The following is a 25,844-nucleotide window of genomic DNA, read 5'->3' as shown; positions in this document are numbered from 1 at the left end:
GTCATGTTACCAGGCGTGCTCTCACTTTTGTTCACTGCCCACTGAAGAGGGCCAAGGATGCTTCGTGTAAGCAGTTCTGCACTCTGAAGTCCCTGAACTTGTCCCCTTGTGACTTTTGAAGGTCATTCACTGGGCAAGAGAGCTTTCATACAGAATGAAAAGGATGAACATGTATTAGCACAATACTCAGAACTCAGCAGGGAGAAATCAAGACAAGGCAGAGGAAGGAAAACTCTATTGTTCCCTGGCTGATTGACTGAGATAGTAAACCTTGATACAGACACTTATGTTGCTCCTTCTCAAATCTTGTCTCTGAAGTCTGCGGGATCCAAAAATGGCGCTATTCCAAACCTTTTGTCAACAAGGGCATTGGGATACTTGCTGTTAAAGTCAAGAGACATGTGCTTAGGCACTTTTCTGGCAGTGGATGGGAGCAGGTAAAAAGGATGTCCACATGCAGGGATTGCAATGAAAGGCACAGTTGTTGACTTTTTATATAGCTGTGATGCCTCAAAAAGTATTCAAAGCACTAGCAGCACAAAGCCAGCTTGATGCCCCATTTGAAACATGCAGGAAAAGGGTGAGCAATAAGCTGTAGATTCCTATTTTTAGAAAGGGGTACCTATGCGCTGCCAAGAGTACTCCAAACTATACCTCTTTCTGCTGCTCATTCTTACCCTTTCCAATTCTTTCACCAGGATTTTGACCAAAAGGACTCCATTGCTCGGATTCCTGTCGATTTTCTTGTGCAAGGTCCACCGCAGCATTCCTACGAGAACAAAGCCAAAGCAGCTGTCAAAGTTTTATTGGGGCAGTAGGTGGGAAAGAGTGGAACCTTGTGATCATGGTACAAGGGGGAGAGTCAGCAGCACCAAGGAGATGTTTCTTTACTAAGAAATGCCAGAGTGTATCGTTATCCTAGTAAGTTCACTCTTGCAAAACCATTTGCACAATTAAATGGATTAACTTCTATGGCAATCATAGTTTATTCAGGTCTCTATAATGAAGTGCACTATTTCTATTCAGTAGAGGAAGTTTCTGCTATAAGTCAAAGAAACTCTGGTATGAGAACACAAACACAGAAACTTAACTGAATTGAACTGCAACACGTCAAATGAACCACGGCAGCCTTTCTATTGACAAGCTGCAACAGGCCCTGCTGGGCAATATCAGAGCAGGCCAGGGGCAAGAGCAGTGGAAGCTCTTCCCCAGGGAAAAGCTACCTGAGACCAAGGGATTGCCCACAGGAGCTGCCCAGGTGTGACCAGGCTCCAATCAGCTGGGCTGCAGATGGAGAGCCTTTACAGCAGCAGTGGTGTGGATGGGGGTGGGGGCACCTGCAACTAAGGGATGGGTCCAGGCCCTGGGCCATTCCTGAGAAGTCTGAGGTTGGCAAGGGAAAAGAGAGCTGGAAAAAGGGAGCACTGGAAATGAGAGAACTTTCCTGGGAGGACAGTCAGTTCCCTGAAGAACTGTATTAGGAAAACTGCAGAATAAAGGAAAGCTTGCACGGCACCTCTGGGTATGAGTATCCTTTCCAGAAGCCAGGCAGGGTAGAGTTGCTATCCTCTAAGTGTGGTCTGAAGATCTCCAGGAATTACAACTGATCTTCAGACTATGGCTGAATCCACTTATTGGCATAGCGCTAAACAGTCGGAATGATAGCGTCTTCCTGGCGCTTTTTCTGATGTCATCGCACCATGAGAGTGGCATCGTGGCGCGATGATGTCATAAAATACGCCAGCAAGACGCTATCATTCTGACTGTTTAGCACTATGCTGGTAAGTGTGGATTTGGCCTACAGTGATCAGTTCCTCTGGAGAAAATGTCTGCTTTGGAGGATGGGCTGTATGGCATTATATGCTGCTGAGATTCCCTTCCTCCCCAAACCCTGCCCTCCCCAGGCTCTACCCCCAAATCTTTAGGAACTTCCCAACCCTAGGGAAGGGCCATGGATGATCAGCCACCACCCAGCCTCTCCTCTTGCACCTTCCAACACTCATGCAAGCCATTATATGGAGATGACCAATGTGCCAAGATAAGTCAACAGAGAAAATAGCAACGCTGAGGTGTAACACTGATGGTAGCTGGAGACCATAAAGGTCAGTGGACATTGAGATATTCTGTGATTCACTGGAATTTTCAGTGATCCCACTTGACCATATGGCCACCATAAGTGAGCCACAACAATGTTCTATTTAGTGTAGTCTGTCACCCCTAACTGGCATCTCCCCTTTGTGTCAAGCAAAGACTTGACACTTTACTGCCATCTGGAGTCTTCATACTAGCAAAACATATACTATACCATTGAACAATGGCTCCTCCACAGACTGATGTGTGTTTGAAATAATTTGATTAGCAATGTTTTGATCCCTGGAATCAGAACAATTACACCCAAACAATACTTCTATGAGTGTAGCAATTCAGTGAGGCAAGTACTGAAAACTGTAGTTTTGGGGCTGCCAACACATCAGCCTGTTGACTCAGAAATCAAGGATTCCTCTACTCTGACTGGCTTGCTGTGGGTAAGGAGGTCAAAGACTTACAGCTCAAACTCTCACGAGCTCAGAGAGCAGTTGGAGAAGAGTGGTCCCTTACCTCGCTCACTCTGGAAGGCTGGATGGTGACCATCAAGTTCTCGGAGAAGAGCATGCACACTTCGGAGAAAGTCTGACTCCACCTCTTGAGAAAAAGCAGAAGTATAATGTAAGGAACTGAATCACTTCAGTCTCTCAGTCTTTGTACCTTACAGATCCAAGCTTTTTGGCCTCAAATATACACAAATCCCATTAAAAAATGGATAGACCCATTAGCATTGTCATGTTTGAAGCATTTACATGATGAAATAGCACAGTGCTTATTACCAGCAGATAACTGTTTTGTTCCCTGATTGAAAAGTACACCTGTATCTCCAGTGATCATGGGATAGCACCATTCATACAATCAGTTACCACAGATATAATACTTCTCTTATTAACTCCCGGGCAAGAATATACTGACAACTGGTGCCCATTGTTATTACCAGTGATAATCTTACTACAAGTAAACATAAATCCTACTGTGAAAATGTATACACAATTAGTGACCAGTTAAAAAAAAACTACTAAGGGTGATATATGAAACCTTTGAAGTAGGTGATCTCAAATTAACACAATCCAGTCACTTCTGATATTGCTGCTTTGTGCAGCTGAAGGACCCATTAGGGCTGACACAAAGACTTTTATTATCTAGTTTCTCCCTCCACTTTGTGTGGTGGTGATGAGAAGTGGGGCACTTCATCCTTCCCAGCCAGACATCTTAAACCTTAATTACAATCACAAACCTGGGTTCTCCACTGTTGGGGGAAAACTGCTGCAACTGGCTGTGGGCTTATCCATTGTAACACTTGTCGGAGAACTGCGTGACTAGAGAGTTGGGTTTCGTTCAGCATGGCCTTGTGTCCTCTGTTGCTTCTGCAAAACAAGATATTACTAATTGAGCACTCTGTAATGGGACTACCGAGGGACTACATTCCCCCAAAGCCCTGAATCTGATTCTGACTTAAATAACAGTTGCCTTTTTTTCTGAAGGGAGGAGGGAGATGGCAGGGGAAAGGGGAGGGAAAAGGGAGAGCAGAGGTCTAAGGGGAGAAAAACTGCAGGAGAGAGAGGCCTGTAGGAGCTGCAAGGAGGACACCAGTGCGGCTTTTGGAAGCTGAAGCAGAGGATTTGGACTCCTGCTGTCAGACAAGGTTTGCCAACTTCAAGTTGGGAAATTCCTGAAGATTTAAGGGTGGAACCTGGGGACTGGAGGGTTTGGGGAGAGGAGAAACTTTAGCAGGTACACTGCTATAGAGTCCACAAAGCAGCCATTTTTGGGGAACTGATCTCTGTAGTCTAGAGCAACATTATAATTCTGGGAGATCTCTAGGCCACACCTCGAAGTTAGCAGCCCTATGTAGACTGAAGCTCCAGGAGGAGGTCTGACGCAGCTCCAACTGCGGAGCTGACCGGACTGCCGTTTTAACCGGCCGGCGGGGGCAAAATAGCCCGCGGCCGACTGCTCTCAGGCGGAGAGCAGGCAAAGAACGCTCAAGACCTCAGGGCGCGTTGATCTCGGGCGAGGGGGGGCTCTACGCGACGGGCCCCCTCACGACCCTTGAGGTCCCACCCTGTGACAGGTCGGCAAAGATCTCTGCGGCAGTTTCGGGGCCAATGCGGTTGGCATAAGACCTACGTACCCAAGCTTCAACAGGGGAAAGAGGAGTGGAGGAGAAACGAAGATTGAAACAGTGATTACAACCCACGGAAAGTGAATGGGAAGGTAAAGATCACTATCTCCTGATACGGGACAGATTGTTAAAAGTAAAGAAGATTAAAAGTTGATTTTAAAACTGCAACAGGTTAATTATAACGGGGAGAAGACTCGGCAAGAGTCAAAATAGAAAAAAGACTAAGTTTAAAGAAGTTATTTCAGAATTAGGACTATTGTTTTGAATACTTGCGGTTATGGAGCTGTGAGAAAATTCTGCCATCGCGAGAGCTACTGCGGGAAGTCGGGAAACAGGAAGTACGTAATAACAATAGAGTTGCTGGAGAGAAGCGGCCCCTGCCGGAGGGCAGGAAGAAGGGAATCGCCATCTTTGAAAGGGGAAAAGCCGCGGCTTCAGCGGAAGAGGAAGTAAGCCATTTTGAATTACAAAAACCATAGAAGAACCATAGAGAAAAGACACCCGACATTTTGGATTCTTTAAAAGTTTTTTCTTTGCAAAAAAGACTGGGACATTTAAATTAAAAAATAAAAAGACGCTTAATTTCACGCCACGGAGTTAAGGAAGAGGGCGGACTCGTGGGAGCGAGCCAAGGCAAGCCCCACGATGTCGAAAAAAGAGTGGCAATCAGCAATAGAGAATCTAGATAAAAAACTCTTAGAAGTGATCAAAGAGCTTAAGGACATTAAACCGGAGCTGATTAAAGAGGTTAAACAGACAGTGAAAAGTGAGCTGTCAGAAGTAAAGAAAGGTATGGAAATAATGCAAAATGAACTGCAAGGAACACAGCAGAGAGTTAAAGCAGTAGAAGGCGCGGTGGAGAATTTAACTGACACGCAACAAACAGAGATGAGGCTGATGAAGGGGAGAATGGCGGTTGCGGAAAGCAAACACATGGAGAAGCAGCTAAGATTTCGCGGTTTGCCAGAAGTGGAAGGAAAAACAGCGCAAGAACAGATGACGGAGGTGTTAGCTGAATACCTGGGGAAGGAGAAGGAGGAAGTTGTGGCTATCCTGGACGTGGCATATCATGTAAATTCAAGAATTGCGACCCAGAGGAAACTACCAAGAGATGTGATTGTGCAATTTACGACCCGAAATATGAAAGAGAAGATTGTGACTAAACAGTTTCAAGATCCATTGGAGATTGACGGCAAGACGATTATCATTATGAAGGAAATACCCAGATCGGTGTTATTGGACCGGAAAAAATATAAGGCGCTAACTCAGATTTTGAAGGACATGAAAATCAGGTACAGATGGGAACTACCAGAAGGAGTGTCCTTTGAATTTGGAGGGGCCAAAAGACGCATCAGATCGGAACGAGAGATGGAGCGATTTATAAGAGACAATGAAAAGGACTTACCAGCAACAAGATTATGAGTATGGAGTGTAAAGTTATATCTTGGAACGTAAATGGACTTAACTCACCGAATAAGAGAAAAAGCATCTTTCACTGGCTATTAAAACAAAAATGTGATATTGTTTGTTTGCAAGAGACCCATATTCGAAAACAAGATGTAAAGTATTTAAAATCAAAAAAATTGGGCAATGATTTTGCAGCGGCCTCCAATAAGAAAAAAAGAGGGGTAGTGCTTTATATTAAAGAGGAGCTGCAGCCAAAGTTTGTAATGAAAGATGTGGAAGCCAGATTTATAGCAGTGGAATGCGTATGGAATTTAAAGAGAGTGCTGGTAGTTGGAATTTATGCACCTAATGGAGCAAAAGAAAGCTTCTTTGAGGACTTAAGGAAGCAATTAGATGAACTTTCATATGATCAGATAATACTTGCTGGAGACTTCAATGGAGTGACAAATCTGGATTTAGACAAAAAATCATCAACTGCACAAAAGAAAAGAGGATTGCTACCAAAGTTGTTTTTTGAACTGATACAACAGGAAACCTTAGAAGATGTATGGAGAAGACAAAACCCGAAAAGCAGACAATTTACGTTCTACTCCGCAAGACACTTTACACTATCGAGAACTGATATGATCTGGGCCTCAAAAGACTTAGCGTTATGGACTAAGGAAGTGGAAATAATGCCGATGGTAGGCTCGGATCATAATCCAATTATGTGGAAATTGGGGAGAAGGAGCAAAAGGAAAGGATGGAGAATAAATGAGGACTTACTTCAAGAGGGAGAGAATATGGAGATGCTGAGAAGAGAGACAAAATTCTTCATACAATACAACATGAATAAAGAAGTACCAACCAACAAGGTTTGGGACACCTACAAGGCGGTAATTAGGGGCATACTAATGGATTTAAATGGAAGAGCCAGAAAAAAGAAAGAGGAGAAGAGACAGGAGATTATGGAAAAAATAAAAGCCAAAGAAATACAGTTAAAGAAGAGACCAGGGAAAAAGAAAATTTATCAGGACATTAAAATATTACAAGAACAGTTGACAGCAATGAATAATAAAGAATTGGAGTGGAATCTCAAAAGACTGAATCAAAAAGGATTTGAAGGTGCAAACAAACCTGGGAAATATTTGGCATGGCAATTGAAAAAGAGAAAGGAAAAGAAAATAATAAACAAAATATGTGAAGATAACAAAACGTATTTGGAACAGACATCCATTAGTAGAGCCTTCTATAAATTTTATGCTAAATTGTATAATAAGAAAGAGGTCAATAAAGAATCAATAGCGACATATTTGGAGAAAATGAAGCTCCCAGTAATCTCGGAAGCGTGGAGAGATAGACTGAACAATGAAGTAACGGATGAGGAAATAAAAATGGCAATACAATCAACAAATTTGGGAAAGGCACCAGGGCCAGATGGACTTACAGCTAAATTTTATAAGACAATGGCCAATGAACTGGTACCATTCCTAAAAGAAGTGATCAATGGAGTATTAAAGGATCAGCGGATTCCAGATACCTGGAAGGAAGCCAACATTTCACTGATCCCCAAAGAGGGCCAAGATTTAACTAATGTGAAAAACTACAGGCCTATATCCTTACTTAACAATGATTATAAAATTTTTGCGAAGATACTGGCAGAGAGAGTGAAGGGGTGGCTTTCGGAAATTATTGAGGAGGAACAAGCAGGTTTTTTACCTGGCAGACAAATTAGAGACAATTTAAGGACAGTGATCAATGCTATTGAGTATTATGATAAGCGTTGTGACAAAGAGGTTGGTTTCTTCTTTGTTGATGCAGAAAAAGCGTTTGACAATTTGAACTGGGACTTTATGTTTGCCACTATGGAAAAGCTACAAATGGGAGAAAAATTCATAAGAGCAGTTAAAGAAATTTACAGAGACCAGAATGCAGCAATTGTGGTGAACGATGAGACTACCAAGAAACTGACTATAAGTAAAGGAACAAGACAAGGTTGCCCGTTGTCTCCGCTGTTATTCATCTTGGTACTGGAGATACTGATGATACAAATACGACAAGATGAAGAAATCCGCGGAATAAAAATAAAGGACTTTTCTTATAAAGTTAGAGCATTTGCGGATGACATAATGTTAATTGTGGAAGATCCAACGGAGAATATGCCAAAAGTGATAGAGAAGATCAAAGAGTTCGGAGATTTGGCAGGGTTTTATATTAACAAAAAGAAGTCAAAGATATTATGTAAAAATATGACTAAGCAAAAACAACAGCTGTTAATGGAAATAATGGACTGTGAAGTAACAACCAAGGTGAAATATTTGGGAATTGAACTGACTGCAAAGAATATAGATCTATTCAAAAATAACTATGAAAAATTATGGACTCAGATTGAGCAAGATTTGATCAAATGGAATAGATTGAATTTGTCATGGTTGGGAAGGATTGCAGCAGTTAAGATGAATGTGTTACCAAGAGTAATGTTTTTGTTACAGACAATACCAATTATCCGAGACTCTAAGCAGTTTGAAAAATGGCAGAGGAAAATATCAGATTTTGTTTGGGCAGGCAAGAAGCCTCGAGTGAAAATGAAAGTTTTACAAGATGCAAAGCAAAGAGGCGGAATGCAACTGCCCAATTTAAGACTTTACTATGACGCAATTTGCCTAGTGTGGCTGAAAGATTGGATGACGTTGAAGAATAAGAAATTATTGGCCCTAGAGGGATATAAAAAAATATTCGGATGGCATGCATACCTATGGTACGACAAAGTAAAAGTGAACTCTATGTTCCTACATCATTACATACGGAAAAGCCTATATGCAACCTGGAAGAAGTATAGAGACTTCCTACAAGAAGGAACCCCCATGTGGGTAGTTCCGTATGAAGTAATAGATCCGAGAGCTGTCTATACTGAGCAACAGTGTTTAACATATAAGGAGATAACCCAAATAGAATCTTCCAAACTTAAAATAAAGACACAGGACGAGTTATCACCCAACTATGATTGGTTCCAGTATAGGCAGATCAGAGATCTCTACAACTCGGACTGTGCAAAGGGAGGCATAAGAACAGAGAATTCGGAACTAGAGCAGACACTTTTAAAAGAGGATAAGAAGGAAATTTCCAAGGTATACCAAGTACTGTTGAAATGGTATACTGAAGATGAAATAGTTAAAGTACAAATGGTGAAGTGGGCCATAAACTTTAATAAAGAAATAACAATGGAGGCATGGGAACACTTGTGGAAAAACACAATGAAGATTACAACGTGTACTAATATTAAAGAGAACATTTACAAAATGATCTATCGTTGGTACATGACACCAAAGAAGATTGCGCTAGGGAATCTGAACACTTCTAATAAATGCTGGAAATGTAAAAAACATGAGGGCTCTCTGTATCATACGTGGTGGACGTGTGAGGTAGCCAGGCAGTACTGGGGAGAAATAATAAAAGTAATAAGTGAGATTCTACAATTTCAAATTAATAAGAACCCAGAACTCCTGCTACTGAACCTGGGAATGGAGAACATTCCAGCCCAATATAGAACACTGTTATTTTACATGACAGCAGCGGCCAGACTTTTGTATGCGCAAAAATGGAAAATACAAGAAGTGCCAACTATTGAGGATTGGACTTACAAATTGCTGTATATGGCCGAAATGGACAAAATGACAAGAAAACTGAGAAATCTGGACCCAGGACAGTTCAACACAGACTGGGAGAAGCTGAAGCAATATGTGCTGAAGAAATGGGAGGTGGGAAGAGAACTGTGGCAGTTTGAGAACTACTGAAATATGATAAAATGTAGAGGGGGGTGACTTTACCGGAGGGTAGAGAGAGAAATGAAAATGTCTAAGCAGCTATTTTGTTAGAGTGTTATATATAGAAAAATATATAGAAAATGGATAGAAAATAATTAACTATAAGGACCGACTAATTAACATTGTTTCTGGTATAAACGTGTAACATGTTAAACTGAATGAGCCTACCTGAAGAAATATATGGATCAAATTGATTGATAACCTTTGAGGATAGTTATACAAAGTAATATACGGAATATAAGTTAAATTGGTTGACTTATATGAATGCATGGGTTATATGGTTTATATGGTATATGGTTTATAGAAATATTTGAAACCAGGAAACTATGAAATTATGTTAAAAAGCGACAAATTGTTTGTCTAATATGGAAGAAGGGACTCCAAGATAAGGTATAGAGTAATAAAAAATACTTAAAGAATTATTGCTTAGATCAAAGGGAAAGTATATGTTTGTTAGATAGATGAATTTAAAATGAGTAAGAGAAAAGGGACAAAGGGTTGGAAAACTGTTGGAAGTCAAAAGAAAAGGGGGGAAAGGGAGGGGGTTAGAAATTGGGAAACGGGAATTGATTGTAATGTGAAATTATATTATTCTAATTCCAATAAAAATTTTATTAAAAAAAAAAAGGGAGAGCAGAGGTCTAAGGGGAGAAAAACTGCAGGAGAGAGAGGCCTGTAGGAGCTGCAAGGAGGACACCAGTGCGGCTTTTGGAAGCTGAAGCAGAGGATTTGGACTCCTGCTGTCAGACAAGGTTTGCCAACTTCAAGTTGGGAAATTCCTGAAGATTTAAGGGTGGAACCTGGGGACTGGAGGGTTTGGGGAGAGGAGAAACTTTAGCAGGTACACTGCTATAGAGTCCACAAAGCAGCCATTTTTGGGGAACTGATCTCTGTAGTCTAGAGCAACATTATAATTCTGGGAGATCTCTAGGCCACACCTCGAAGTTAGCAGCCCTATGTAGACTGAAGCTCCAGGTGGAGACTTGTTATATTGATTGTGCCAGAAGAGGCCTGGGAAGAAGGACTTGGAAGCTTCAGCGGGCATTTCTGCAGCTTAACTGGCAAGCCTAAAAGTCCTAGTTAAAGCTTACCTTTGGGACCCAGTTATTACTTCCCAACCCTTCTTAGTTGAAGCTTCTGTTTACTTGCCTTATTAAAGTTCTTCTTGCTATTAACTATGTGGCCCTATAGCTGCTGGAACCATCCAGGGTTGATTATAGAAGTGCCAGCCCTGAAGTGCCTTCTGCACTTGCCTCAAAGCTCATTTGCCCAGGTGTGCTACTGATTTGTGTTGATACTACAGTACATTAAATCATTGGCAGGTATCTGGGACGTGCCACCAAACTATAAGAAAATTCAAGGGATAGAATGTTTTTCACAACCCCGTGTTTATTGGGCATCTGTGTAATAAGACCAAGGCTATAGTAACCCATTTTGGCTAATATGCTCAGGAAAGATGGTCTTGATCAAATGTCATACAATCTCAAATTAACCATCACTGCACCAAATGACTGATATTCAGGGTGTTGTCATGGCTGCAAAGTCACAGACGAGGCTGCTCCCTGAAGGAAACTAACCCTTCAATTAACATATTGAAATGTTGTGTCTGCTGACCTGGGGGTGCACTGTACCGAAATGTAGGATAAACGCATTTTAAAATCAATTTTAAAGAATCACATTCCAGATGAATGACAGCAGGAAACATATGAAGGCAAGAGTCTGGGCAGAAAGTCTGGTGCCACTTACCCAATGCGCTGCACTGTGCCTAAGAAGAATGAACAGCCATAGGCAGCAGACAGCAATAAGACAGCTGCCAATAACCACACCTTCACTGTCAGCCGGGATAGCGCAGGACTACTTTTGAACCTGCCAATCTTTCTCACAGGTGAGCACACCCCAGACAAACTTGCTTTACCAGCCTTGCCAGTACTCGTCAATACATGCAAGCACATGAAAAAGATCAGAAAGTAGAAAGCATAGACTCCTTCTTACCCAGAAGCCCCCATCTTCTACCACACTCGTTGCCCTTGCTGGAAGGAAAGCCAGTGAAACTAGGTCAGCTATTTTAACATTTTCATTCATCCTGAAACTGTTCTTATGTTCAAAGTGAACTCCTGAGACGGGAGCCACGGCAAGGAAACTTGACTCCCAAACATTCTCTACACCTTTTGACACAGAAGCCCTTTTGGAGCAGGCTTTGGTTAGCTGGTTTGGTGTCACTCAGTTGCCCTCCCTCCCATATCAGGGTTCTGGCTTCCCCGTGCATTCTCTCTGGATGCCTAGAGGCACCCCAGCACTGCTTCCCTGTGATTTTTATTAAATGCAAGTCACATATTGCAAAATAACAGTAGCGTTCCTGAACATAAAAGGTGGCTTGCACCCCAGGGATTCCTGCAGTTCTTTTCCAAAACCAATGCATAGTCCAGCCCAATAGGCAGACATAGAGAGATGGCTTCAGTTTTTCCACAGGAGCAGAACTAAAAGTGCAGCCTTTATAGCCTTTGAAATATGAATGAATATTTTGGATATCTGTCTATACAGAGATGGGAGGATATCAAGTATAGGAACAACCTATATAGGTTGTTCCTATACTTGATATAATTCGGTATAATACAGGGACTCTTAGTTACTATCCTTCTAATTTAACTTTATCCTTCACTGCTTAGTAGTGTCTCATTTGGCTAACATGCAGAAGAGCCCAAGATCATAGACACCCACTTCACTTAAGGGATCCTAACTTGTTTGTACCACTGGATGAAATCAAGTGCAAAAGACAATCGAGAGCACCTGAGTTAGTGACCCAAAGGAAATTACTCTCCATGGTTTTACTGAACTCTCTAACACTTGTACCCTATATTACAAGTTAATATAGGTAGAAGGCTGTACCACAGCTCAACCACGAACCTGAAAATGTCCCATTCAGATTTAGGATGAAGTACTAAGGAGCTCTCATAGTGTTTCATTAAATAACTACACCTCCAAAACCTAGGGGAGTTATTGTTAAATTAGAATTTCAGGACCACACAGAAAACAGTAGCTTTGGATTCCAACTGCCAAGATTTTGATTTTTTTTTAAAGGATGAATTATACATAATATTTGAGTGAATACACTTGAAAATAGCAAATCCATTTACATCTCTGCTTGTAGTAGCAACATCTACACCTTGAGGGAAAGAAAGCATCCTTTCCTGTCAGATGGTCAGCATCAGTTACTAATGGGTAGCCAAATGACCTGTCACAAAAACAGCCCAGTACAGCCTTTGTCACCTCAGTATTTCCGCAGTTCTATTTTTAAGGCCCTGTTCAGGAGGAAATGAATACAGACAGCCTGGCTTCCTCTTCACACCTTCCCTACAGTGACCACCAAGACTACAAATAGCCTCCATCCCACAAAGCCCTCATGTTACTCAGCTCTGTCATAATAAAAAAAAATAGACTAAAAATGTTTTTTCTCATTTTCATCTCCTCCATCAGGCCAGAAACATTGCAGGGAAACCACAAACTATATAGCAGCAAAGAGACTATTTCCCTGCATTTACTGGGCATTGTGCTATGAGGGAAGCCTTCTTGGATCTCGTCCTTTCCCAAGACCTTGGTTCATAGGTTTGCCAGATGGGACCCAGAATAATACAGGACACGGGGGGGGGGACTTATATTTTTTCTATTTACTCATGTGTGCCTGCACTGACTCTGTTCCCAGGCACCCGGGCTGGGTACACCTGGGCGGCACCATGCAGCCATAGAAGGCCAGGTGCCTGGGCTGGCTGGCCACTTCTTTGGCTACTTCCCAGGCCACTGGCAGCACTCAGGAGGCTGAGTAGCTGGGCTCAGCAGGAAAGCTGCCTGGAAGCAGGGGGGAGGAGGCATAGGCGGTGCCAGGTGTCTGGTATTTGGAGAATGTTTCCCCTGGACAGTTCACAAAAATACCAGACTGTCCGAATGAAAACCAGATACGTGGCAAGCCTATTGGTTCATAGAAAATGTGACTATAAGATAAGTAAGAGATAATTTCACTGATTTATTACATATTCACCTCTGCTATGCCCTATGAGAAAGAATCCTATATGACATACTTGAATTGAAGTCATTTTCCACAAAGGACAGAGGAAAAAAGTTTGGATGTACAGTTTGTTTATAGGACCTAAACCACATAGGACATAGGAGAGCCAGTTAAATATTTCTGTTTAGTTTTAAAAACAGGGACAGGAAACTACATATTTGATTGGAGTGGTGTGAGGGGTGGGGTGGGGGGCTCCTTTTCTTTTTTTCACCTACATTGTTTCCCCTATCAGAGCCATGAATGGAAAAGACAGATCTTCCTACACTCCTGAAAAATGCCCCAGGTTTGCAGAAAAATATGAAATCTAAAAAAACAAATAAAAAAACGCCCTCAAAAAGGATAAAAGGAACCCTTGTAATTTTAAGAATCAGATACCTTCAGTGGCTGTTGCTAGGCAACTATAATAGTATTCCGGGCTTGGTTTCTGTCAGTAAAAGGCAGGGGTGCCTGCCGACCGGCTTCATCCAGCTGAGATCAGGCGTGGAGCAGGGGGTGATGCCTGCCCCCTGCCATCACCCAGCTTGGATCAGGAGTGGAGCAGGTGGTAATGCCCACCTCCCCTTCACCCAGCTGGGATCAGGAGCGGAGGAGGTGGCAATGCCTGCCCCCCCTTGATTTCACCCAGCTGGGATCAGGAGGGGAGCAGGTGGCAATGCCAGACCCCACCTTCAGCCAGCTGGGATCAGACACAGAGCAGGTGGCAATGCCTGTGCCCCTTCACCCAGCTGGGATCAGGCACAGAGCAGGTGGCAATGCCAACTCACCACCTTCACCCAGCTGGGATCAGGCACAGAGCAGGGGGAAATGCCTGCCCCCACCATCACCCAGGTTGGATCAAGAGGGGAGCAGGTGACAATGCCCACCCACCCCCTTCACCCAGCTGGGAACAGCAGCAGAGCAGGTGGCAATGCCATCCCCCACCTTCACTCAGCTGAGAGTAGACACAGAGCAGGTGGCAACACCAGCATCCCTTCACCCAGCTTGGATCAGGATTGGAGCAGGTGGTAATGCCCACCTCCCCTTCACCCAGCTGGGATCAGGAGCAGAGCAGGCGGCAATGCTTGCTCCCCCTAGATTTCACCCAGCAGGGATCAGGAGCAGAGCAGGTGGCAATGCCTGCCCCTCAGCTTCACCCAGCTGAGATCAGGCACAGAGCAGGGGGCGATGACTGCCCCCGCCATCACCCAGGTTGGATCAGAAGTGGAGCAGGTGGCAATGCCCACTCCCCCTTCACCCAGCTGGGATTAGGAGCAGAGTAGGTGGTGATGCCAGCCCCCGCCTTCACCCAGCTGGAATCAAGAGCAGAGTAGGTTGTAATGCCTGCCCCCACTTCATCCGGCTGGAATCAGATGCAGAGCAGGTGGCAATGCCTGTGCCCCTTCACCCAGCTGGGATCAGGCACAGAGCAGGTGGCAATGCCAACTCACCACCTTCACCCAGCTGGGATCAGGCACAGAGCAGGGGGAAATGCCTGCCCCCACCATCACCCAGGTTGGATCAAGAGGGGAGCAGGTGACAATGCCCACCCACCCCCTTCACCCAGCTGGGAACAGCAGCAGAGCAGGTGGCAATGCCATCCCCCACCTTCACTCAGCTGAGAGTAGACACAGAGCAGGTGGCAACACCAGCATCCCTTCACCCAGCTTGGATCAGGATTGGAGCAGGTGGTAATGCCCACCTCCCCTTCACCCAGCTGGGATCAGGAGCAGAGCAGGCGGCAATGCTTGCTCCCCCTAGATTTCACCCAGCAGGGATCAGGAGCAGAGCAGGTGGCAATGCCTGCCCCTCAGCTTCACCCAGCTGAGATCAGGCACAGAGCAGGGGGCGATGACTGCCCCCGCCATCACCCAGGTTGGATCAGAAGTGGAGCAGGTGGCAATGCCCACTCCCCCTTCACCCAGCTGGGATTAGGAGCAGAGTAGGTGGTGATGCCAGCCCCCGCCTTCACCCAGCTGGAATCAAGAGCAGAGTAGGTTGTAATGCCTGCCCCCACTTCATCCGGCTGGAATCAGATGCAGAGCAGGTGGCAATGCCAGCGCCCCTTCACCCAGCTGGAATCAGGAGCGGAGCAGGTGGCAATACCTGCCCCCACCTTCACCCAGCTGCGATCAGACATGGGCACAACCCCCAGAATCTCCAGGAATTTCCCAACCTGGACCTGGTAATCCTACCCTCTGACCAGCCCTCTTATCAGGCCAGTGACTCTGACATGGAGGGCTCAGCGGAGGAGGCTGAGGAACCAGGGCCAGGGAACCTGGGGATCAGTGGGATCAGGGAGGGCCTAATGATACAGAGGCACTGACTGACCATACTCTAGCCATGCCATAGTTTGCAAGTGAGTTCTTGACACCTGCCCCAGAAATAGGGATCCAATTCCCTGGTGGGGTGGGGGATCCCCCCACTTTCACCCTCTGCTCCCCGTCTCCTTTTACTTGGCCGGCAGGGGAGGAAGGCATGGGAATGGGCCTCCCTGGAGCACTCCCAGGGCAGTGCAACGGCGTCATTGATGTCATCACGTCGCTCCGAGAACACTTCTGCGCTTTGCCACAGGCCAATTTGGGCCCGCTGTGAAGCATGCATGTATTCCTGCACCTGCACGGTGATGTCATCAGAAATGACATCACCAGAAATGACATCATCATGCAGTCCTCATGCACTATCATTGCAGGAAGACAAGATGGCCACCACAAGAAGCAGTCCATCTTCATTTCCTAAATCTTGCCTCAGTGTTGTGGAATATCTTGTTGTGGAAGAGCCCCTGAGGATGGGCGGTTTATAAATCGAAGTAATAATAATAATAATAATAATAATAATAATAATAATAATAATAATAATAATCTTCACAGAAGTAGTCCAGTAAACATGTCCTTGACATCCCTCAGGGGCTGAGAGCCAGCGAGACTAATCTTTTTAACTTAAATAGCTACAAAATTTTGCCACAGATCACTTTTTATCTATTCAAGGTTTGTGTCCTTATCTTTTTTGGTTGTTATGGATTTTGTTTTTAAAATCTTATTATAAATTGCCCCCGGTGTAAGACAGGTAGGATACAGAGAAAGATAGATGGACAAACAGATAGATGAACAGACAGACAGCTGTCTGAATGGTATGAGTTCTGCTGCTTCCCACATTATTCCAGCAGTGTTTCAAAAGCAGCAATCACATAAACAGAGGCTAGTAATGTGGCAGGTTCCCATACTAATGGGGCCACACCATACTTGTAACATGTGGCTTTTACTCCTGTTTCCTTTACTCACAATCATTTAATGTACACACATAGCCCAGGGTCTTATTTAGAGAGCATGCGGAGAAAGAACTCATTTATTTGTTTAAAATATTTGTACTTGCCTTATCTCCTCAGACTCAATGTATCTAACAAAACAGCAAAAGTTTCAAGGACACAATCATCATAAGCAACAAGTTAAAACCAAAACAATTAAAACACAGTTAAAAAAATACAACTATCCTTGGTGAAGAGCTAGCAGACGTTAAAGGCAAAAAATTGCATAGCATCTCATTTTGAAAAGGAAACAAAGAGAGAGAGAGATGGTGGTGGTGACCTTACAGAAATGTGCAACCTTAAAATGGTTTCCACAGATATGTGGGATATTAAATCTACAGAGGCAGAATTTAAATAAACAGCGAGCTCTTGTGAATACAAGTGGTACCCAGGATTTGATGCAAGGTGAGTGCACTCACACTTAAAATGTGAATTCATTTGGGGTTACCCCATATTAAACATGTGCTCAGAGTACTTGTAATTAGGCCCTCAGTGAAATGTTTCACAGAAAAAAAGAAACTTCTTAAAAATGAGATTAGTTAGAAGGAAACTGAAAGGGAGAGTCTGACCTCTTTAGAATGTTTTGAGGTTATTTAAAACTCCTGTGAACAGACACTCGAATATAATTCATGGCAGAAGAGAAGTACAAGCAAGGACAAGAAGATGCCAGCTAGTCTAGACTAATGAACAGAGTCAAAGAAGCCATAAAGGCAAGAAGGCTTCCTTTAACAGCTGGAGGTGTTGCCAAAATGAGGGGGATGGAGAAAGGAAGTAAAACTCCATCAGAAAAAGGAAAGGGAAAATTCTGTCACATTTTAATCCTCTCTTACCTTGGAGATATTTAAGAAGAGGCTAGATGGTCACCCGAGAGCTATGATGATTCTCTGATTTAAAAATGAATGTACACAGATCAGGAGACAGAGAACATGAAGGGACGAGCTGGTGCTTGGCTGTCATGGCCCTTTCTTACATGCCCAAGTTAATGCTGATCACCACTTTGAGGTCAGGAAGGAATTTTTCCTCCAGGCCAGATTGGCCAGGGATCCTGGAGGGGTTTTTCCTTTCCTCTAGGCATAGGGGGCGGGGGGCAGAGGATAGTTGTGAATTTCCTACATTGTGCGTGGGGTTGGACTAGAAGACCCTTGGGGACCCTTCTAGCTCCATGTTTCTATGAATACTTATCGGGTGCTTTAGAGGGTTCCTGCATTGGACAGGGGGTTGGACTAGATGTTCTATGAGACCCCTTCCAACTCTACGATTTTATGGTTTCTGTCAGGAAGTTCAAGGAAGTATACATGGTTCTTCCCTCCTCCATTTCCTCTTTACCTTCTCATCCAACAACCTTTGAGATATTTGAGGCTGAGAGAGAATGACAGGCCCAAAATCGCACAGGGACCTTCATTGCTGAGGGGTTCAAACTCAGATCTTCTCTATACTAAAATGATACTTTAACCACTTCATCATAACAGTTCTAAAGATGAGAATCATATGAAGTAGCTCAGATTAAAAATATCTTAGTTTATAATTCATTCAATAAAGAAGAAGCATGGCTCCAAATATTAGACTTAAAATTTGGCATCTCTTAATATTAGACAAAATAACTGACCAAATAGCTTCATCAGAAAATCCTAATTATCAATCCTTCTTTCTTGAGAGATGGCGTCCCTTTTTGAACAACATTGCTAGATTTACCTCTAAGGAGACTGTTGTGCCTAAGAAATATATTGATTTTTATATATATTAATCATTTGGTTTTGTAATTGAGTTGTTTTTCATATAATTTGTACTATACCAATACTTGGAACACAATTATAGTTGTATTGTTATAGTTTAATATTGTCATTGTTGGAAAAGTTTATGAATAAAAAGATATTTTAAAAAACCCAAATGTCTATAAATGCATCAGAAGCAGAAAAGCAGGCAGGGCAGTGAAAAAATATTGTGTGACGAAGGAGGACAAAAAGACTGCAGAGAAGCTGTGTGAATTCTTTCCATCAGTCTTCACAGTGAAAGATATTGTACAGATACCCATAACTGAATAGCTTTTGGAGACTGGGGAAGGGCATCTGAATAATAAAAGTGATGAGATAATTTTAGGACTCATTGACAAACTAAATATAAAAGAGTGATGAAATCTGGATGGCATACACCATACCCCAAAAAATGTGAAACTGTTGATTTTGCAACTGAAACATGTATAATGTATTTAACCTATAGTGCTAAGAACAGTTTATATTGTAAGGTGGGCAACAAAACCAAGTAAGCATACAATAACACGAGTCTTAAAATGCAGCAGATATATTTAAAATTCTTAAAAACCATTAAAGTCTGCATGATAATAAAGTCAATATAACCCACTAATTTGCATACAGATTAACAGTTGTTATTGTTGTTATTACTTAGATTTGTAATCTGCTCTCCCCACCAGGCAGGTTCAGAGCAGTTAACATGCATAAAAACAATACAATATATAAATATCTACAGTTAAAATAACCTTATATAGAATATAAAACAGCATCCAAGACTGGTAGCAGTACAACAACCTTCTCTAGCGGCACTATAGCGCAACCTGCAGCTTATCATCCTGAGTCCCAGGTGGCAGATGGTGACAAACCACTGGAAGGAACCAAGAAGGGGAGAGACTCCCTCTCCTCAGTGAGAGGCTAGAGAGGAGGCCCATTCACCTCAACCACCAAAAGCCCGGCAGAACATCTCTGTCTTACAGGCCTGGTGGAATGAACACATAGGTATTTCGTTCCTTCAATATGTAGACACAACATGTATATATATATCATGAAACACCAATCTATATGAATCTGGGAAATCAGATTGGAAATGTTTACTGGTGTTTAAAGATGTATGTACCCTTGTATATAATGACTACATGTTACGTATGTACTACTGGGAACAACAATATTTTCCTCAGGGCTTTGACAATTATATTTCTTAACAGACAATAGATAGACTTTGGCTTCTAGGGCAAAGACTTATATGGGCTCTGCAATCAGATGCACTCTCTCGGCAAGGAACATATTAAAAATACAAGTTTCACCAGCTGCTGCCTCCTTGGTACATACACACCTCACTGAAATATCAGCACACACATTGCAGACAGCATCTATGCAACATACACCAGGCAACAGTGCAAGTTCTTACTGACTTTTTGCTGTGGAACACCTTAGCTGTGACATCTGAGGTTCTTGAACACACCTCTTATAAATAAAAGGGGTTATCCTTCTGTGAAGCAGACGCTAATCATTATCAGACACCACACCCATAAGCAACGTTAAAGCCTTTCAGGATGATACAGGAATTTCCCTCCATTTGTTCTCGTATTTTCCCAGTAGCACAGGTCCCATTCCCTGTAACTAAAGTACTCTTGCAGTAGCTTAAAAGACTGGAGCAACCTAGGCACATTTGTAAACACCAGCTATTCATTACTAATACAAGATGTATTAGACAATCAGCCCAAGGGACTACAGGAAACAACAATTATCCCCTCCTTTTTGAATCCTGTATTGTCCTCCCTTTCCTATGTTCTTCAGAAGCAGAAATATTTGTTTATATGTTCATGCAGTCCAAAGACCAGTATCTTTTGTGGAAGTACTAGGAGGCAGTATCCTCTTCACCTAGCTTGTAGCATTGATGTGAAGTTCATTGAGCGAACGGGTGTGGTGAATTTGAAACAGATCAAGAGCATGAGATGAAGGCTGCACATTATTATCGCTACTACTATGTACTTTTTACAACATAGGTTGTTTCTTCCAATATATTACATTCTAAGCATAGTGACAGCAGGAGGGAGGGGAACTAAGCAGTCTGCTGGATTTTGAAGCTGTCATAGTCTGAGGCTAACTGAAGAAAGGTGGCACTGTTGCCCTGAAGAGGGCAACAACCTGGTAGACAAAATGCAGAGGCTGTGCTGTTGTCATCTGACAGCAAGCCCCATATCTAGTGCCAAGCGGGTGAGGATGGGGGGGGCAAGTTTGGGTATAAGGAATGGTGGACGTTTTACTATTTCTTCATGTAGTGTCAAAACACCTATGGCCATTTCTGTCTAACAAGCATTCTGTAGACTATATTTCTGTTGCCAGAGTGAGACGTGAAGACCAGTTCCTGGACATTAATGGCTCTTCAGAGAATTCCTCCAGCACGTCATATTTAATTACTTTTAAGAAAAAGGAATGAGCTCTCAGGAAGCAACCGCTGGTTAAGAGTTAGCACCTCCCCTCCCATTTCCAGTGACAGTTTCAGAAAAACAAGCAAGGGGGGGGGGGGCGGTGTTCCAGTATTGGCTGCCAAATCAGTTCCATTGAAAGCAACTATAATTTGAGATTACACACGATTAAAGAAAACCGAAGGCAGGACAGAGCATCATACTTTTGCCTGCTGCATGCCTCCCCCAGCTCCAAAGCAGAAACGAAACACTCTTTTGCAAAAATATTTAAGTAACAGCTACATGCAACTCATATCCCACCCAAGTGCCCACAAAGTTGGAATGCAGCTTGTGCACAAACACAACTGTTCAGTAGCACAACATTCCTTGGTATTTTTTAAAGAAGAAAGTGAGCCCAGCAGCGTTTTTCCTAAGTGCTGTTTACTTCTTCTGAGGCCTCCCAGCACATGCGGCAGTCTGACCTCTTGCTCATTATTCTGGGCTGATTCCACTGGTTTTTTTGCAAGCTCACAGAAACACTGCTGTCCACAGCACTGGTCCAGGTGGTGATGCAAGCTTTAGCCTGGCCTCACTCGCAACATTTCTATTTCAGCTGTGATGGCATGACACTCCCCCACCACCACTGTGCCCAGACACTAGTCAGCCCTTTCGTTGCAGTGAGTTGATAAGAAGTTAGTGTAGTGCAAATGAATCCACAATTGCCAGAAATCATGTGATGTCCCAGAGTCCTTTGAAATTAACCATTTTTGGACTTTCGATCTAAGTTGCGCATTAGAGCCGATCCCAACAGTTAACACACTTGGAGTGAATATTAGCACACACCACTCCTCTGGCCTCCATCCATTCATTGTGGACTGTGAATGTGCACAGCAACTCTCCTGCTGTCCAAGTGCGAAGTACCTTCAGTTTTCAAGACACCTTTGGCTCGTTCACACATCCATGGGAATCCATAAATGTCCCATCACAGGGGAACTTACATGTGGGAATCAGCCCTCAATAACCAAGCCCAACAGGCAGAACCAAAGCTCTGCAAGGAGCCAGTTCACACATTCGTCTATGATCAAGCAAGTTGTATGTGCATTTGTGAACAGGCCCTTGGTGTATTATAAATAGCGCGGGACCCGGGAGGCCCAGCAGCTGCCATGTGGGCTGCTTGCAAGAGGGCATCATTCCAAAGAAATGTGCTTCGGGAGAAAAACTCCTGTAACACAAGCTAGCAGTTACGCAACTCTGGGGAACAAAGTATTCTCAGGAGCTTGCTGCCAAAAGCAGCCACAACCTTTCTCACACCTCTTTCAGTCGGGTCTGTATGGAAACAAGCCCGAAGCGCCTTTGCAGCAGACAAGAAGCGCCTTGCAAATCTCCTGGGCCGGGGGAATGTTTTGGCCAGCCCTCCGTCCGCTTGGGAACACCTGCTGCGAAGCATCGGGCGCAGCCTCTGCCGCTTCGACCTTGTTTGGACTGGGACGACTGCGCGGATGTCAGGCGCCCCCCCCCCCATCTCCTCCGCTTGAAATTGACTTCGGAAAAGGAAACAGAGAGATCCTGTTTGGGTGGCTTCCTTCCAAGCCATTCCCGGGACAAACAGCCCCCCTCACTCACGACTGCCCCCTCCCCATATTTGCCCCCTATCTGGCACGAGTGTCCTCCTGCAACTGGGCAAAGAGCGCGGTGGGACTGCCGCGGCGCGCCGGGAGAGAGTTGGAGCTCCGATCCCGTCCTCAGCTCCTTCCCTTCCTCCCTCCGCTTCCACGCCGGACGGAGCAGGCTTTCTTGCGCGATCGTGATCCCTTGTTCTCAAGAGGCGCCAAAGTCGCCGTGAAGCCCCCTAAAGAGAGCCCTCCCCCCGGCCCGGGCCAGACGCCGGTGTGTTCCCGGGCAATTGCTTCGACGGCGCACACACACAGACACACACACACTCGCCTCGCGTCTCCGATCAAAGAAGGAGAAAGTTCAAGCCCAGGCCAGCCTACACACATTGCCCCCCGCAAGCCCCGTACCGGTGCGAGCTCTTGTCGGTCCGTCTGGCTCCGGTCTCATCGCGGCGGCGGGCGTCTCTTGCCTGGGGACGCCTCGGGTCGCTCGGGAAGTCACCCGGCGCCTTTGAAGCAACCGGCGGGCCGCTCGGCGTCTCCTGGCCTCTCCTCCGACAGGACGCAAGGGCTTCCGTTGTCGTCCCGCCAGCAGAAGGCTGCGCCGACCTCCTCGGCCAGTCAGTCCCTTCTCCCGGCGCCGAGAACTGGCCGAAGAACCGCTGAGCTCAGCGGGCGGCCCTTTGGCTGCTCTTTGGCAGCCACACGCGCGAGGCAGGCAGGCGGCGGACGCAGCCGCAGCCAGAGAGGGAGCCCGCGCGAAGCACGGAGGAGGGGAGGCGGCCCGCGGGCTGGGCACTGCCCAGGCCTTGCGGGGCTTGTGGAGGAGCTTCTTCCAAGGAGAGGTGGCTGCGCTGCTGGGCACCGTGGGCATGACATCGCCCTGGCGGGAAAGCAGCTTTCCTAAACAGAGACAAACAAACACAATGTTGCTATGAGGCAGGCAAGTGCCTGCCCTCTGGAGCTGCTGGACCACATTTTTGCCAGCCTGCCAGCAACACCTGGCACCAAAAGAGCTCCCCTGTGCTTTCTGGGGCATCCCACACCATCCCAGTTAATTATCTGGGTTTTCCTTCTTCCTTCTCCCAGAATCGTAAACATTTTTTAAAGTTGCATTAGTGCTGCTACACTGGTATAAGCTTTTGAGAACCACAGCTCTCTTTGTCAGATGCATGCATCTGACAAAGAGAGCTTTGGTTCTCAAAAGCTTATGCTACAATAAAGTTGGTTAGTCTTAAAGGTGCTACTGGACTCTTTACTATTTTGCAACTACAAACTAACACGGCTAACTCCTCTGGATCTATACTGGTATAAAGAGAGTCAGTAATATACAGCATACTGAAAAAATGCCCTCAGAAAACAGGAGGACACCTGCGATGGATCTTCAACAGACCAAGCTGAACTTCAGATTAAAAGGAAAGGAGGTTCAATTAGCAAGGTGTCTATATAAATATTAATAATATACCTCAACAGTCATGTGCTTTATAGAGTGACAAACAGTAAGACAGACCTCTGCCCTAAGGAGCTTACATTCTAAAAATTAAACACCATAGAGACAATACAAAGTGGGGAGAAAGAAGGTAAAGAAATCAGCACTCCGTTCAGTTTAGCCTCTACTGCAGAGTTTCATGGAAAAGGTGCACTTTGAGGAGGGACTGGAAAGAAAGGGAGTTGGCATCCTGTGGATGTTTGGGGACAGGCATACAGGCATCATGGAAAACAAGGGAGAAATCACTGAATAGAGCAGGAAGGAAACCTCTGGACTGCTGAGGAGGGTGGAACCGGAGTTTGTGGCTTAGGATATATTGGGATATAACGGCAGGAAAGGAAAGGCTGTTGAAGAAAAGGATAAGGAGTTTGTGCTGAATCCAGAAGCAAGTAGGAAAAGTGTGTAGTAGAGATTTAAGGAGCAGTATCACAGGGAGAGAAGGAAGTGACTGGTTTTAGACAGAAATGAGAGAGTTAGGAAGCAACACGGTCGATCATAACCTTCTGACCCACTGCCTTGCCAATGTGGGGATTCGCAGGACAGCCCTGCAATGGCTGAACTCCTTCCTTCGCAATCGGGGACAGAGGCTAGCACTCAGGGAACAGATGTCCGCTCGCCATTCTTTGGTATGCGGCGTCCCTCAGGGGATTATTCTTTCCCCGATGCTATTTAATATATGCACCCCCTCACCCAGTTAGCTCACAGCTTTGGGCTGGGTTGTCACCAGTATGTGGATGACACCCAGCTCTACCTGCTGATGGACGGCCAGTCTGATCTCGCTCTGGATTCCTTGGCCAAGGGTCTTGAGGCTGTGACGGTACAGTTACATCAGAGTTGCCTGAAATTGAATCCCCAGAAGATGGAGGTTCTGTGTCTGGGTCATGGGGCGATCGAGCTGGGGACCTGGCTCCCAGCCCTCGACGGGGTACAATTGAAACCTTCGCTGACAGTGAGGAGCCTGGGTGTGACCTTGGATGCCACACTTTCAATGGAGGCCCAGGTTGCAACCATTGCCAGGTCTGCCTTTTTTCATCTTTGACAGGCCAGGCAACTGGCACCCTATCTTTCGCCCCAGGACCTGGCAACAGTAATCCATGCAACGGTCACCTCCAGGCTAGACTACTGCAACTCACTCTCCGCTGGGCTGCCCTTGGGCCTGACCCAGAAGTTACAGCTGGTCCAGAACGCAGCGTCACGCATCCTTACTGGAACGCCAATCTGAGCGCACATTCATCCTGTGCTGTGCCAGCTTCACTGGCTCCTAGTGGAGTTCCGAATCCAGTTCAAGGTGTTAACCTTGGGGTTTAAAGCCCTTCACAGACTGGGACCTGCATACCTGCAGGACCGCCTCTTCCATTACGTCTCCTGCAGGGTGTTGCGCTCTGCAGACAAGCAACTCCTGGTGGTCCCCGGCCTGAAGGACATCTGTCTGGCCTCAACCAGGGCCAGGGCTTTTTCTGCCCTGGCCCCGGCCTGGTAGAATACTCTCCTGCTGGAGATCCAGGCCCTGCAGGACCTGTTATAGTTCCGCCGGGCCTTTGGCCAAGTGCCAGCAGGTGTCCCCTTTCTTCCACCTAAGACCACCACTTTTTCTGGGACTGCCCCTGGCCATGTGCTATGCCCATATATGGACTCCCAAATATTTATTTAAATAACCTGCACTTGGACTATGTTAATGACTCTTTTAAGATTATTATTGATTTTATGGTTTTGTGATTGATTCGCTGTGTTTTGTGAATGTTGTTAGCCACCCTGAGCCCATTTGTGGGGAGGGTGGGGTAAATCAAATCAAATCAATAAATAATAAATTGATTAAGTAGTCCTTA

General features: G+C 44.8%; 1 protein-coding gene across 2 annotated transcripts in view; it reads right to left on the bottom strand.

The window, feature by feature from the left end:
- PIK3R6 (phosphoinositide-3-kinase regulatory subunit 6) overlaps window positions 1–23,383 on the bottom strand; it is a 56,543-nt gene extending 33,160 nt beyond the window's left edge. Inside the window, exons 1-4 of one of the 2 annotated variants that reach the window (XM_054977796.1) lie at window positions 22,938–23,383; window positions 3,323–3,452; window positions 2,599–2,682; window positions 678–769 (exon numbers count right to left, since the gene is read on the bottom strand). In XM_054977796.1, coding sequence (XP_054833771.1) covers window positions 678–769; window positions 2,599–2,682; window positions 3,323–3,377 — 231 coding nt within the window. In that variant the 5' untranslated portion in view covers window positions 3,378–3,452; window positions 22,938–23,383. Of the gene's footprint in view, window positions 1–677; window positions 770–2,598; window positions 2,683–3,322; window positions 3,453–22,937 lie in introns of those variants that run through there. The other variant, XM_054977797.1, reaches the window with a different exon arrangement.
- Between the last annotated feature and the right edge of the window lie 2,461 nt (window positions 23,384–25,844).

This window comes from Eublepharis macularius, chromosome 4, assembly GCF_028583425.1.
Source record: "Eublepharis macularius isolate TG4126 chromosome 4, MPM_Emac_v1.0, whole genome shotgun sequence".
Classification (NCBI taxonomy): Eukaryota; Metazoa; Chordata; class Lepidosauria; order Squamata; family Eublepharidae; genus Eublepharis; species Eublepharis macularius.
Note: the sequence above shows the minus strand (reverse complement) of the source record. Positions and strands in the feature narration are given on the sequence as shown.